The sequence below is a fragment of the Argopecten irradians genome, chromosome 15 (assembly GCF_041381155.1).
Source record: "Argopecten irradians isolate NY chromosome 15, Ai_NY, whole genome shotgun sequence".
NCBI classification, from domain to species: Eukaryota; Metazoa; Mollusca; class Bivalvia; order Pectinida; family Pectinidae; genus Argopecten; species Argopecten irradians.
In genome coordinates this window covers 8,884,938-8,900,561 of record NC_091148.1, presented here as the reverse complement: position 1 = coordinate 8,900,561, position 15,624 = coordinate 8,884,938, and the positions used below count along the sequence as shown (strand labels likewise).

General features: G+C 39.2%; 2 protein-coding genes across 2 annotated transcripts; one reads left to right on the top strand and one right to left on the bottom strand.

Annotated features, from left to right (window-relative positions):
* Positions 1-1,659: 1,659 nt before the first annotated feature.
* On the bottom strand, positions 1,660-8,887 carry LOC138308499 (uncharacterized). The gene is made up of 2 exons (XM_069249507.1): positions 8,647-8,887; positions 1,660-2,541 (listed from the first exon to the last, which is right to left on the bottom strand). The coding sequence occupies exon 2, from the start codon at positions 2,538-2,540 to the stop codon at positions 1,722-1,724; it is 819 nt and encodes a 272-aa protein (XP_069105608.1). The 5' UTR covers position 2,541; positions 8,647-8,887; the 3' UTR covers positions 1,660-1,721.
* A 102-nt stretch (positions 8,888-8,989) lies between these two features.
* On the top strand, positions 8,990-14,613 carry LOC138308924 (uncharacterized). Its single transcript, XM_069249979.1, has 5 exons — positions 8,990-9,151; positions 10,094-10,169; positions 11,970-12,033; positions 13,480-13,607; positions 14,548-14,613. The coding sequence occupies exons 1-5, from the start codon at positions 9,037-9,039 to the stop codon at positions 14,582-14,584; spliced, it is 420 nt and encodes a 139-aa protein (XP_069106080.1). The 5' UTR covers positions 8,990-9,036; the 3' UTR covers positions 14,585-14,613.
* Positions 14,614-15,624: the final 1,011 nt, after the last annotated feature.

The following is a 15,624-nucleotide window of genomic DNA, read 5'->3' as shown; positions in this document are numbered from 1 at the left end:
TTTGGATTAGAAGATTTCCACATGAACGTATTAATATTTCATTATATGAGCTATGTAATCATATAATAGCATGTGTGAATATAATTGTCAATAATTCAAAAATATAGTCGGGAAACTTTAAAGCATACTTTGAAATACACAAACATGTAATGTATTCTTTTCACGTTACACCATTGACCGAAATCAAATTTTCTAAAAAGGCAACACTAATGCATTATGCAATATACTGCATGTCATAGCAAACAATTGACTCAACTAGAGGCTCACAGGGGGCACCAGATTACAGTTACCTTGGAGGATAGAAAGTATAGAAAAAAGATATCTGAAACTTACCTAAATGCAGAAAGAGACCGATTTTGTTTATTTTCATTTTTTTTATTATAGAAACGTTCCTCAATTAAATAAGAACCCATAATTATTTCACTTTGCACATAAGCCCATTGCACATATGTTACATGCCCATTATGCACTTGTATTTTGTGACAAATGTTGTACGTTTGCTCAAATCATCTCCTAAAATGTGATGTTTGCTTATATCAACACTGCTAATCATGCTATTCAGTTTGATTAAAGCAGGGCAAAGTTGTATATTTAGTTTTACACATTAGTTGTAAAGCATATACTTATTGCTATTGTGACGTTTCTAAATGGGTTCGTCACTTATAGTGAATGATCTTGGTTAGTGACTAGTCTACAGAAGCAAATATATACAGATATGACTACTATTTGGTAGCGTAAAACATTGCATAAATTCCGAGCGATTAACAATATCATATATAAGTATATATACAGTGGTCTGCCTGACCATCGACACCTGGTCTTAAAGATTGGGTATACAACAAACAATCTATATTCACCGACTATATCCTATAGTCGTCAACCACCCCGTGGTCACTGACCGTGTCACTGACTACCGTGTAGTCGTTAACCACCCTGTGGTTACTGGCCTAGTCGCCGACTATCGCTAGCCGATGACTCTCGACAACAGTGTTGTCGCTGACTACCTTGTAGTCGCTGACTACCTATGTAGTCGCTAACCACCTTGTGGTTATATGCCTATAGTCACTGTCCTGTGACTCCCGACAACTACGTTGTCGCCGACTACCTTGTAGTCGCTAACCACCTTGTGGTTATATAGTATAGTCACTGTCCTGTGACTCCCGACAACTACGTTGTCGCCGACTACCTTGTAGTCGCTGACTACCTATGTAGTCGCTAACCACGCTGTGGTTGTTACTACCGACTATACTATGTATGCGTAGTCATTGACCTATCACAGGTCACGAGCCGCTGCCAAACACTCTATCAAGGGGAATACTGTTATAGCATATACCTGATATTCTCCGATCTTCTCAGCTTGAGTGTTGATTTCAGACTGACATTCGTCTGCGAGCGCGGGCTTTTATACCCTCGGATTTTGTCAATCCGGGTCTCGCAAACGCTTTACTCGCTAGCGTAAACTTGACTAGCCAAGCGTGTAATACACCGAGACAACAAACAGGAAACCCGGACGCACACATGTTGTAAACAAATATGCGGCGATGCCTGATCGGTATGTGTTAATTATTATTCATTACATTACCCACGCCTTCGAGGTTGAAGCTTCCACGCTTCTTAATCATCAAAACTGAATTACAAGAATCATAGAAAACACACAAGTAATGAACCATCAATAACTTTTAATATAAAGTAAAATGAATGTTTTTCTCCCCTATATGAGTCTATTCACGGCTATCACCAAATGCCTTGAAGTAGAAGAATGTCTCATCTACGGTAGTTTGCTTTACACGTTTATCAGCCTCATGATAGCGATAAGTTGTAGTGACAGTTCTCTTAGTGGTGTTTAAAGCCGTGTCCGTCTGGACACCTACACTGACAAAACGACGGGTCACTGTTTGAGTGTGTCGTTTGATAGGTTGTTCAAGAGTTACAGGTTTGGGGATAACATTGCGTAGATCTGTTGCGCGTAACTTCTTGCTCGTTGCAACGTTTTGCTCCATGGCCGCTCTTTTCTGGTTAAAAGGCAACGTAGGTTTAGTGGACTTCCGAATGACTCTTCCAAGCAACGAATCATCATTAGGTTCCTGATCATTGCATGTTCCTTCTGCCGAGGTAGATGCTCCTTCCTCAGGTTGGAACACATGATCACTAGATTCCATTTCTGATTCCTCTGACAGTAATGGCCCCGGATCCTGTGTTTGCCAGTCTTCTGGTGATGAGACATCATAATCGCTATCCGAGTCACTATTATTACTGCTGCTGATGCTTAAGGCTACGTCGCCTTTCCCGTCAGGCTGGCTGGACACTTGTCCTACTTCAGGCTGACTATTCTTGTCTTCTGATTTCTGGTGCCTTTTCTCATGGCGGGTTAGGTATATTTGCTTTGACGTTGTAAAATTGCAGTGGCTGCAGGAGAAGGGATTCTTTTCCGCATTTTTCAAACCACAAAGCACCAGGTGCTCCTTAAGCTCATCAGTTCCAGCTGTCCGGAATTTACACATTGGGCAGGCCTTCATTGGAGTTGTTTTAGTGTTTACCATCCTGAAAGTACAGAACACTTTGATTAGAGGGAATATATATCAGTAATATCACATATTACTTTTGGCAATAATTTATTCATATTATTCTGGAAATTGTATAACATTTTAGAACAGAATATAATCAGAGTGTTTGGCAGGTGCTTTCCTATGCCTACGACCTTGTCGTGGTACTGTCTTTGTACCCTTCAGACATTCATCCTCACACTTCAACTCTGTCTCACATTCAGGTATAAGGGTAGAGGAACTCTCCTCAAATGAACTGTTCACATTCTCTCCAATTAGGTCTTGCTTGCTCTCGAAGCAACTCTCATTCACCTGTGTCTGCTGCTCTTTTACTTTTGCAAAATCTTCAGCCTTTTCATTTCGTAACCGCTGGGTTTTCTTTGGTTTCATGCGGTCCACATGAATGACTTGCATCTTTCCCTTGCGTCCACAACGTACGCGATAAGTCACGTCAGTGAGTTTGGCTATCACTCGGAATGGACCTTTCCAGCGGCAAGCAAGCTTCGGGCTTTGCCCTGGCTTGACATTAGGGAAAAAGACAAAGACATCATCACCAGCTTTAAACTGTTGCCATGAAAGTTTCTGGTCATGTAGCTTTTTCTGTCGCAACATCTGGCCTTTGACATTTCCTCGGACCAACTGATGTGCATCTTCCATCTTCTCCTGTAGTTCCCAGGCCCACGTGTTCTGTGGCAAGGCTTTCAAGTTCCGTGGCATGGAGTATTGTAGATCAAGTGGAGTAGATGTCTCTCTTCCAAGCATCATAAAATTTGGTGAATGGGAGGTAGTCTCATGTTCGGTTGACCGATATGCCATCATGACATAAGGTAAGTGTCTATCCCAGTCAGTGTGTCGTTCATTCACAAAGGCCCTTAACATTGTGACCAATGTCTTATTGAATCTCTCGACCATACCGTCCGACTGAGGGTGGTAGGGAGTGGTACGGGTCTTTTCAATCTGCAATATGTGACACATTTCCTGAAATAAAGCACTCTCGAACTGAGATCCCTGATCTGAATGGATTATGCTTGGGACTCCGAATCGACAAACAACTTCTTCCACTAGTATGCGTGCTACGGTCTCAGCGCTCATATCTCGCATAGGGAAACTCTCTGTCCACTTAGTGTAATAGTCTGAGATGACCAAGATGTGCCTGTTGCCATCATCAGTCTCAGGTAGCTCGCACAGAATGTCCATGGCTATACGCTCCATGGGATAGCCAGACTCTGTCACCTGCATAGGTGCTTTCTTCGTCTGTGTCATGTTCTTGCTTTTAGCGCACAGTGTGCAACCTGTGACATATCGTTTGACATCATCTTGCATTCCAGGCCAGTAAAACTGTTGGCGGATCTTTGCAAGGGTCTTCCTTATTCCTAGATGAGCAGCTGTTCTGTTGTCATGGGCATGGTTAAGAACTGTGCGACGCTCATCTCTAGGTATGATAACTTGAACCATATTTTTCTCTGTCTTCCTTACCAACAGGTTATCTTGCATGGACAGTGTTTCGAACTGTGACCACAAAGATTTTACTGTTTTGTTTCTGCCACCTATGGACTTGTAACCAGGCTTTTCCTCCTGCCTGACCCAGCCGATAACCAACCCTAGGTCGTCATCATCCTTTTGTTTTTCGCTCAAGGTCTTCTCCTGTATCCCTTTGTTCTCCGACTTACAGGGATCTTGACTTTTTATTACGTTGGCTGCACATGACGATGTTATGTTGTCAGCCTTCTGTTCCCAGTCCGGGTCATAGTTACACTGGCGACATGGAATCCTGCTCAAGCCATCTGCATTTTGATGTTGCTTGCCTGGTCGATGGACGATGTGCATATCATAAGAGCTTAAGACTTGCAACCATCTGGCCATTTGCCCCTCTGGGTCTTTGAAATTCAGCAACCACCTAAGTGAACTATGGTCTGTTCTGACAGTGAATTTTCTGCCATACAGGTAATGCCTGAAGTATTTTGTGAAGTTAACAACTGCCAGTAACTCCTTGCGAGTAACACAGTACTTCCTCTCCGCCTTGGTCAATGTACGACCTGCAAATGCTATTGGCCTCTCCACACCATCTACTATCTGTGATAGTGCAGCCCCGATTGCTTCATGACTCGCATCTGTGTCGAGTATGAACTCCTTACTAAAATCGGGATGAGCTAAAGTCTTTGTGCTAGTTAGCTCTTTCTTCAGAGTGTCAAATGCTGTTTGACACTGGGGTGTCCAGTCAAATTTCCGCCCCTTCTCTGTCAGTTTGTGTAGACTTTTTGCAATTGCAGAAAAGTCCCTGACAAATTTTCTGTAGTAACTACAGAATCCTAAGAATGATCGCAACTGCTTAACGTTGACAGGCACCGGCCACTCTGCCACTTTCTTCACTTTATCAGGGTCAGTGGAGATACCTTCCTCCGAGATCTTGTGGCCTAGGAAAATTACTTCCTTAGCAAACAGACAACATTTGCGTGCTTTAAGCTTTAACCCCGCTTCTTGGAGTCGATTGAATACTTGTCTGAGATTCTCGACCATTTCTTCAAATGTCTTTCCGGTCACAATAACGTCGTCCAGGTATATCAAGCAAGTCTGCCACTGTAAACCTGCTAACACTGTCTCCATCAGTCTCTCGAATGTTGCAGGAGCTGATGCTAGACCAAATGGCATGACCGTAAATTCGTATAGCCCTGTCCTTGTTGCAAAAGCAGTTTTCTGCCGATCTTCAGGTGCCAACTCAACTTGCCAATATCCAGAGTTAAGGTCCAATGTTGAGAACCATGAGCAACCTGACATCTGATCAAGAGCCTCATCGATTCTTGGAAGTGGATACGCATCAGGGATGCTGACAGCATTCAGCTGTCTATAGTCCACACAAAATCGTAAGCTTCCGTCCTTCTTTTTCACTAGGACAATGCCAGAGCTCCAGGGACTGGATGACTTCTGAATAATTCCCCGATCAAGCATGTCTTTGACCTGCCTATCAACCTCAGGACCGAGGTTACCCGGAACTCTTCTGACTGGCTGTTTTATTGGTCTGACGCCCCCTGTATTAATCTTATGTTGGGTTACACCCGTTCTACCCAGATCGTCGTCAGTAACAGCAAAAAGTGCCTGGTTTGCAATCAGCAACTCGAATGCAGCATTGTACTGCTCTTCTGTAAGATTGGGCTTGGACTCATCCAATAATGATTGAATGTCAGCCCTCAGTCCGACTGTCTTCTTAGGCGTTGGGTTGTCGACATCTCCCATTACCTTATCGACAGTGCTGACTTGTGCAATCGTCGTCCCAGGGTAAAACTGTTGACTTTCGTTACACAGATTCATCAATCTTACAGGCACAGTGGTATCATACTGTACAAGTGCCCTGGCGACTAATGCCTTTTCCGTTTTAAGGAAAGTATCGGGCTTCTCAACTAGAAGCAGATTACTGACGGTTTCGCCCTCTGGTAGGCATACCTTTCCCTGAACCACAACCTCGGTGTTGGCGGGGAGTGTCACTTTCTCTACCAAGGAAAGTCGGTAACAACCCATACTGCCCTTATAGGTTGTCGGTATTTCAACACCGTCAAGAGTGAGAACACCTCTTGTGAAATCAAGGGAACCATTTCGGGCCTGCATAGCGTCAAGTCCTAGAATACCATCGGTATTTATCTTGGCAACAATGCCTTCAACACAAATATTCTTTGTGCTGTTAAGTTTCATAACAAAACTGCCCTTGCCTTTGACCTTTATTTTTTCACCACTGGCTGTTAATACCTCTTGGCGAACTTGACTCAGTCGGGGTTTCGCTGAATCCGGAACTTGATCAAAGACGCGCTCTGATATAATGGTGACTGTCGCCCCCGTATCAACCAAAAGATTTACTTTTGTTCCGTGCAGTTCGGCAGCTATATACATGCCTGCCTCTTGCACTGCAGTTGAGGACCCTATACCAGCTCTCGGCTTCTTCCGTCGCTGTCGACGGCGAGTGTTTACTTGCTGGGCACCAGCCTGTTTCTGATCTTTATTGACATCTTTCTTTTTGTTAGGTTTAGGACAGTTTCTCTTGAAGTGTCCCTCCTCACCACAATTAAAACAGCTTCTGTTTTTGACTGTATTGGTTTTTGTGTTTGGCTTGCTCTTAGTTTTTATCTTTCCAACATCTTTCTCTAATGACTCTAACTTCTTCTGCATATCTTGCAACAGCTTAAGCATCTCTGACTGTTCAGATGGTTCAGCAGTAGTGTTACGGAGATATGACTGGCCTTCTGTTGACTTCTTCTCGCAGCGGTTGTAGGCTTCTAACTCTACTGACAACTGTATAGCCTCAGTCAAATTCTTAGGCCTAGCCTGCTTGATGCGTATGCGCATCTCTGAGTCTGCGAGGGCCTCTATGAACTGCTGCTTGGCCAATGTTTCCTTAACATCACTCGACACAGTACGGTATGTTAAGTTTACAAGCCGCCTGATGGCTTGCCCCAACTCTGGTAGAGTTTCGTTAGCCTTTTGGCGTCTCTCCATTAACTGGACCCTATACAACTCCGTCTGGTTAGGGGGAGCAAACCTTTCTTCTAAGGCTTTGACCAGTGCCCCATAATCCTCCTGCTCAGCAATATCGAGGTCACCTAATATGCCCTGAGCTTGGCCTCGTAGCGACACCGCTAGGTGGAGACCTTTCTCACTAGTGGACCAGCGATTTATTCTCGAGCAAGCCTCGAAATGTGACCTAAAGTCAACCCATGGAGTTGTGCCATCGTACGTTGATGCTTTCACATTAACAGTTTTCTTTCTTTGTTTCCTGGTCGTGTCGCTGACTTCGCCATGCTCATCATCTGATTCATCAACATCATGACCAGTAGTTCTGTATGATTGTTTCTTGCGTGTCGTGACATGGTCAAACTCGTGACTACCTGATATGGGCCCTTTGGTTTGTTCTGATGTCGCCGGTTTTGTTCTTGCCAACAGATTGTAACTGTCAGTTTTCATTTGCAACATCTGTTCTCTGAGATCGCTGATCTCTTTCTCAACCTTTTGGATACTTTCATTTTGTAACCCCAAACTCGTATCAAGGTTCAGTTTCACCACTTTTGGGCGAGTATCCTTCTCCCTAGTCCCCAACCCAGAGTCAGTAGCTGAACTTTTGCCATATGGTATATTGGGTATATAGGGTTGTGAGAATGGGGTAGAGAAATCAAAATTCCGCTGACCGGTATTGTCAAAATCAAGGCCATGGTCAGACTCATCACCCAAAAGATCACGGATATTGGCTTCCGCCATGATGATTGAGAACAACAAACAACCACACCACGTTTTGTGATTTTATTACAAAAACAATTTACAGTACTGTAATATCAATAAGAATTTCAAAGTGTAGACTGATACAATTATATTACAAAAACGTTGTCAAATAACCAAGATCCACACCGCTGCCACCAAAAACTGTGACGTTTCTAAATGGGTTCGTCACTTATAGTGAATGATCTTGGTTAGTGACTAGTCTACAGAAGCAAATATATACAGATATGACTACTATTTGGTAGCGTAAAACATTGCATAAATTCCGAGCGATTAACAATATCATATATAAGTATATATATACAGTGGTCTGCCTGACCATCGACACCTGGTCTTAAAGATTGGGTATACAACAAACAATCTATATTCACCGACTATATCCTATAGTCGTCAACCACCCCGTGGTCACTGACCGTGTCACTGACTACCGTGTAGTCGTTAACCACCCTGTGGTTACTGGCCTAGTCGCCGACTATCGCTAGCCGATGACTCTCGACAACAGTGTTGTCGCTGACTACCTTGTAGTCGCTGACTACCTATGTAGTCGCTAACCACCTTGTGGTTATATGCCTATAGTCACTGTCCTGTGACTCCCGACAACTACGTTGTCGCCGACTACCTTGTAGTCGCTAACCACCTTGTGGTTATATAGTATAGTCACTGTCCTGTGACTCCCGACAACTACGTTGTCGCCGACTACCTTGTAGTCGCTGACTACCTATGTAGTCGCTAACCACGCTGTGGTTGTTACTACCGACTATACTATGTATGCGTAGTCATTGACCTATCACAGGTCACGAGCCGCTGCCAAACACTCTATCAAGGGGAATACTGTTATAGCATATACCTGATATTCTCCGATCTTCTCAGCTTGAGTGTTGATTTCAGACTGACATTCGTCTGCGAGCGCGGGCTTTTATACCCTCGGATTTTGTCAATCCGGGTCTCGCAAACGCTTTACTCGCTAGCGTAAACTTGACTAGCCAAGCGTGTAATACACCGAGACAACAAACAGGAAACCCGGACGCACACATGTTGTAAACAAATATGCGGCGATGCCTGATCGGTATGTGTTAATTATTATTCATTACACATTGCATGAATATACAATGTATTTAATGTTGACACCATTATACACATCCGGACTTTTCTACTCCGAGTAAGAAATTAGTGTATCAACTTACCACGGACGACTTACCACACTCATCATCACATGTCAGGCATGTGACAATCCAAGATGGCGTCGACTATTTTTGTTATCATTGCCAGTGCTGTTATCGGCGTTAGTTACGCACACGTTTGTCTGTTGAGTCCTGCTCAGAGAGGCTCCCTACAGGGTATCAACAAGAAAGGTAACTTTATATTAATAATTTTGCAATAAACCAATTTGTTTCCCTGTTGTCTCTATTATTCCAACAATGTTAGAGGTTAACTCGGTGAGACCACAGGAGTTTGACGTTCTGTCAATAATATATAGTATACATATATAAAAATACCCCAATATACTATATAAAAAAGGGGTATTTTTATATATGTATACTAAAATATTATTGACAGAACGTCAAACTCCTGTGGTGAGACACTTATGAAACATGCGTCGTGTGCATCTATCCCATTTAGTCAAATAATTCCTGTGATCAAATTTAGTCATAGATTGACAAACTGGGAGAGATAATGAGTATGATAATATGCATGGTAATTTGTATTGGTAATGTTCATATGTATTTGATATACATATTCAAACCTGATTAAAATGGATTAAGACACATTTCTAAATTATCTAAACAGTTCTGGTAGCTGCAAAAATTCTTAAGTATCTAACAATTTAAGTTTTGCATGTTTAAATAAGAATTTTATCATAATACTATCTATAATGCTTGACCGCTGACAAATAGTATTTTTCTCAATAAAAACAGGAGCAGACGAATTAGTATTGCTCTTCAGTTACAAGTTACTTTCTCCACAAAATTACCACTATCGAAAATTTCAGGTTCTAATGTTACTTCAAGATAAAAATATTTCGTGGCACTATGTCCTATATGGAATAAAATTCTAATAGCGCATGCAACAGAAGCAAAGCAAAGTATTTTATATCATATTGTGTGTCACTTAAACATATACAATGTATATATATATACATGATTAAACACCAATTATTGTTCAAATAATGAGTATCGTTTAAGCTCTGTCGGCGGTGGAGCATCTTAAAAAAAATATTTTAATTTGGTTGGTAGTGCGATTGACTCGACTAGATGGAATTATTCAATGTTACCTACTATATTTTGTTATGTTAGCCGCCGGTAACTGTATACTCCTGAAACCCCCGTGTGGGGGTAGGCCACGTCAGGACAACAGAACGGTAGACTTCAGGTAGAGTATAATGTTTTGATACCATTAAGAACAAGTGCAACTTCATTTTAAGAAAATAACATATCTGATGTTTTGTTTCTGATTAAATAATACCGTATACCTGGTTATTTACTCTGGTTAACATTTTCGCCATTTAAAGGGACAATTCAGGCTAAAAGAACATTAAAATTAGTACATATATCGGGAAAAACCCAGTTCTTATGGAAATTAGATCAGTTGGTTTTACTGTAATATGCCAGAAAAGCCCATGGTGGTGAAATGCGTGTGGAGTGTTCAAACTCGCTCGCTGTCCGCCATTACACATTGTGGTCGAACTTCTTGTATGCCGAACCCTGTCCCTTGCTCGTAGAGTAATGCTACTTTTGTCTAGAACTGCTCAAATCGCTCTGACAATAGTGTGTTTACCTTATTAGGTGAATTGGTTCGTCTAAAAAAATCATTTTATCACCTCCTCAGTGGTTATGCAGATCATTTGTTAAACGTGCGTGACGTTGGCTCGGGTATAGATACAGCGAACATATTTTACCTGCTGAATCGTATTGATCAACGATTTATAATTACAACGGTATAGATTAAAATACTAAACAATGACGTGGAATTTGTCAGTATTTTATGTTATATGTTTCATAAGAAATGTAGAACAATACATTTATGCCATATTTCGCTTGTTGGTTATGTAAAAGAATTAGCCTGAGTGAATTGTCCCTTTAATCTTAAAAAAAAATTCTAGCGGTTAATTTTTTTTTTTTAATTTTCGTTACATTTTTTTAAACGTATAATTAAGATTTATGATAGAAACATTTCTCAATATTTCGAGAATCACAGTATTGTTCCAAGTTCCATGCCTGCATGTAAATAATTTACAATTTTAAATTTCTTAGGTTTTCTTTAATTGATGCAATGATTGCTGGAGAATCACATGTAGTATGTTTTTATTTTTACTTGTTTCACTCCTTAAATGTTTCTTTTTTGAAAATTTAATAAATACCATGTGGTACACATGATGATACTAGTATTTATGCTGTAATTTTATTGGGGATATGAATGACAGCATTCAATTTGAACTTTTCGTCAGCCGTTAAAAACAGAATATATATATTAAATAAATTATTGACCTTATCAGAATGATTTTGATTCCTAATATATTATAAATATTAAATAACATAATTTTAAGTTTGATTTTGGAATTGATTTACGTAATTATGTTGATCATGGTGATATTTGTATTATTATACGCCGTATACGTCTTCAAAGCTACCATGTGACATAAAATACTGTCATTGAAACATTAAAGCGAACAGTCGGGCAAGGATGGCTTAAGTCGGTAAAAATGGTGTGAATGTATCCAGTATAATTTCTTATGAAATAGAAAAATAAAATCTCTCGCCAAAATGTGTCTGCGTACGAAGAAATTAATTTAAATTGTAGGAATCCTAAAACGTCCTCCCGGCTGACTATGTCCGTGGTTACATTTACACGCATGTAACCACTTTCAATGCTTTCAACTTTCAATGCTTTCAACTTTCCTTTACTTTAATGGTCAGAACTGGGAAACGTAAGCAGAACTTGGCCGTCGTATTAATAGGTGAGAACTTTTGGAAGGCCAATGAACGCATTTAGACTGGTTTTCTTTGTCCGACTATTCACTTTAAGACTATGGCCAGCATGAACACTACGGAATTTATTTTAACCATGAGATTTTGTAAAACAACATCCATCAGGGACCACTCCTATCCGAATATTAACTTGTGGGTATAAAAACATTAAAAGTTTCTTAATGAAAATAAACTTGTTTTTAAGGGTCGGACAAGAATACGAAGTTGTCTTTCAGAAGAACCTCGACCACTACAAGGATGGATCCCCGGTAAGTACAGTATAGATACAATAAACCAAATAATTTTTTGTGTGGGATAAAATTTTGCGTATTTCGCGGAAAAGCGGAAATCGTGAAAATAAAAAAAATAAATAATCGCGAAAATCGTGAGGTATAGATACACTAGAATATATTTTACTCTGAATCGCGAAAAAAATCACCGCAAAAAAATGCGAGGCATAGGTACAGTAGAATATGTTTACGCTTAATCGCGAAATCAAATCACTACTAAAAAAGTAGTTAGACGTAAAAACGCGAAATTAAGTCACCGCGATAATAAATTGGTTTACAGTACTCAAATATACTAATTATACTAGTATGTGCAATGCATGCAGTGTTTACGATAGACAATGGAGAGTACATTCATATATTTTGATAGATATTAGCTTGGTGATATCAATAATGCTTGATTTGATAAGCTATCGGAACATTCTAGAATATTCCAAATTATTGATAATATTATAAGTGTTTTTCTTCGTGTACGTTGCAATAGATGTCTATGTGAGTTACTCTAACCCAATTTCTTTCACAGCTAATAAGTTTCGCGATTTCCATTTCAATACAAGTTCGCAAAGATTAACGTTAGCGGATTTAAACATTTAATGAAAATTCCTATTGAAACAAAAGCAATTTTTAAATCAATTATCGGATATAAATATTCGTTTTATACAATTTTACTTGGATCGTGAAATTCGCAAAAGTATACATCCAACCATCCTCGATACTCCAGGGGTTCCGATCACTTACGATCTCTACACCCTGGACTATCGCATAGTAAAACTGGAGGCAAACATAATAGAACAGCTAATTTAGTCATTTGATGTACATCAAAAGAGTCGTATAACGGTACACTGTGGTTGACTGTGTGGCTTTGATGTACGGCGTCGCTCTCTCTGTAGTCTTCAAAGGAAATCTTTGCTAGCCTGTGATTTGTCAAATGTTTTCCGCTGAGCGGCCTTCAATTTCACTATGAGATAGTCCAGTGGTGCATATAGAGATCGTCAGTGATCGGAACCCCTGGAATATCGAGGATGATATCCCACGCGAAAGACAGTTTGTTTACAGAACGCTGTTGTAATAAAATATTTTTACATACAGTACACAAAGATAATATGAGACCTCAGAATTACTCATCGTAGTGCAAATTTCTCTAGAAATGCACCACTTCATTTAATGAGTAATGTTAACTGTAAATCAACTTTCTTTCTCGGCTACTGAATCTAGCAATTTCCATTTAAAACAAGCTCACGATGATTTACATTTGCGGATATAAAAATTGTCCCTAATTTCCTATCAAAATCAATGATGTAAATGTTAATTCGCGGAGATAAAATTTCGCGAATTAACTTGGATCTCAAAATTCGCGAAAGTAAATCGCACGCGAAATAAAGTTGGTTTACAGTATGCAATTCATGATATGTATTTCTATCCTTATAGGGATTCTTTGAGATACTCCTTATTGAAGAGAGTTCGGAATCTTCGAAGTCTTTAGTGAAAATACCTGACCAGGGCGAGCCATCTCTCACCGTCTATTTCCAGACCATTGTTATCCCAGCAGTTCAATGGTAATGTGCATACATGTATTGATAGTATATCAACCAAACGAATACATTTATAAACTCATAAACGAATTATTGTTATGTAAATCATATTTATGAAGGGTGTGATATGAAAATTGAAATACAATATCAAAATTCATTAACATTGGTGGTACATGTATTTGTTTTTTTTTAAATGTATGGGGTTGTGTTATTGTTGTCTTATGATTATCATATTATCTCTAAGTTATACATAACAATGTTGTTTTTGTTGTGATTCTTATTTATTCCTCTGAATTACATGCATGTATATTGTTGTGAAAACAGAATGTATCACAGTCTGCTTAATGACTGGCTCACCTACTCCGCGTCGCGGGCTCGACGGCAAGCGTAGACGCCATCGTTGGGCTGTGTCTGGCTCCAAATAGCTCCAATACAGGGGTGGTCAACAACTCACACGTCCGTTTAGGTTGGGGCTAGGTCTGGAATTGGGGCTCAAGCGGGAGCCCCGACGTCACTTCCGGTAGTGTTTGGTCAGGGGTCTTCGGGACGCTTGACATCCCTGGGCATTTTCAATATTCTCTTTTTTTCAAAATTATATACAACATTGTTTTCTTGTTGTTATTCTCATTTTCCCTGAATGAAATCCAAAGTTAAAGCGGTTTAGTAACCCAGACGTTTATGTTGATTAATGCAACGATATATATGTCATCTACGTCCTTAATTAATAGTACAATTACGGTGGACCCCTGATTATCCGGACGCTGGTTGTCCGGAAAACTCTCAGTCCGGATTGAAATGTTTGGGAACGGATTACAAAACGTAACATTTTGACTAAGAAAAGAAAATTCGATAGTCCGGAAACTCCGTAATCCGGACGGTTTAAGGTAGAATTTTTGTCCGGTTTATCGAGGATTCAATGTATTTAAATGTTTAATATATAGCCATTTGCTTTTTACCTTTACAGGTCAGGTCAAGATACAGTTCTTCAGGTAAATATGTAACTGTTAAATGTAATAAAAAGCTGAGGGAAATAGTTGTTTAGATGAATGAACGATGATTTGATTAAAAAATATAGTATTGCATAAAATGTGAATTGAACAAAGCCTGTGTCAAAACAGTATTTCTGAAGTACCTATACTATATCCATTTTGTATTTTATGTATATTCATGTAGAAATGTCCGTTTGAGATAACGGAAAATAATTTTATTAAACGTATGCTAGAACGAATTAAAACTGCTATGCCAAGTGTTTTCATGTGTTTGTAATAAATACATGTTTCATGATAGGATGCATTACGTAAGAAAATACACTGTAGATTACATTATTACAAAAAACGTCTCTTTTCTTTTGAAGAAATTTAGATATACTTGATAGGCTATTTAAATTGACAAATACATGTTTAAAGTATAATTTCAGCGTTTGTAAATTTAGACAATCTCATTGTTACATGTTAGTTATAAATATAAATACATATTTCAGGATAGGGTAAATAATTTTTTGCAATATTTCATAGTACATATATATATATAGACATTATATGTTCGCTTTGATGTTTATGATGTAATCATGTAAAAAATAATTGCCTTCCTTGAAGAAAAGATATATGTATTTCATAGTAATATCTAAATTAGCAGACATTTTGTTAAAAGATGCTCCACCGCTGACAAACGGAATTTATTCCTCTATCAAAAACAGCAGCAGACGAATTCGTATTTTTCTACAGTTACAAAAGTTACTTACTTTACACCATAACCATTATTGTTAAGTATAAAAGCTTCTAATTTTTACTTCACGATAAAAATATATATATATATAAAAAAAAATAATTGCATCCCAAAAAAACCCAAACCATCCATTCCCTTATCTCCATATGAATTAAAAGTAAATGATTGTGTGTTCATAGCACCAAAAGTAAAAAAACCCTAAATTTATTTTATATATGTATTAGTAAAATAATTTGACACATATATACACGATTTACCACCAATAATTGTTCAAATGATGAGTATAGATTATGTTCTGTCGGGTATGAAGCATCTT

What these genes read in the sequence shown, in the direction of transcription:
- LOC138308499 (XM_069249507.1), bottom strand. Translation starts at nt 2,540, where the DNA reads ATGGTAAACACTAAAACAACTCCAATGAAGGCCTGCCCAATGTGTAAA.
- LOC138308924 (XM_069249979.1), top strand. Translation starts at nt 9,037, where the DNA reads ATGGCGTCGACTATTTTTGTTATCATTGCCAGTGCTGTTATCGGCGTT. An exon ending in ACAGGGTATCAACAAGAAAG is followed by an intron (nt 9,152 to 10,093) that starts GTAACTTTATAT and finishes TTGTTATGTTAG; the next exon opens with CCGCCGGTAACTGTATACTC. An exon ending in ACTACAAGGATGGATCCCCG is followed by an intron (nt 12,034 to 13,479) that starts GTAAGTACAGTA and finishes CTATCCTTATAG; the next exon opens with GGATTCTTTGAGATACTCCT.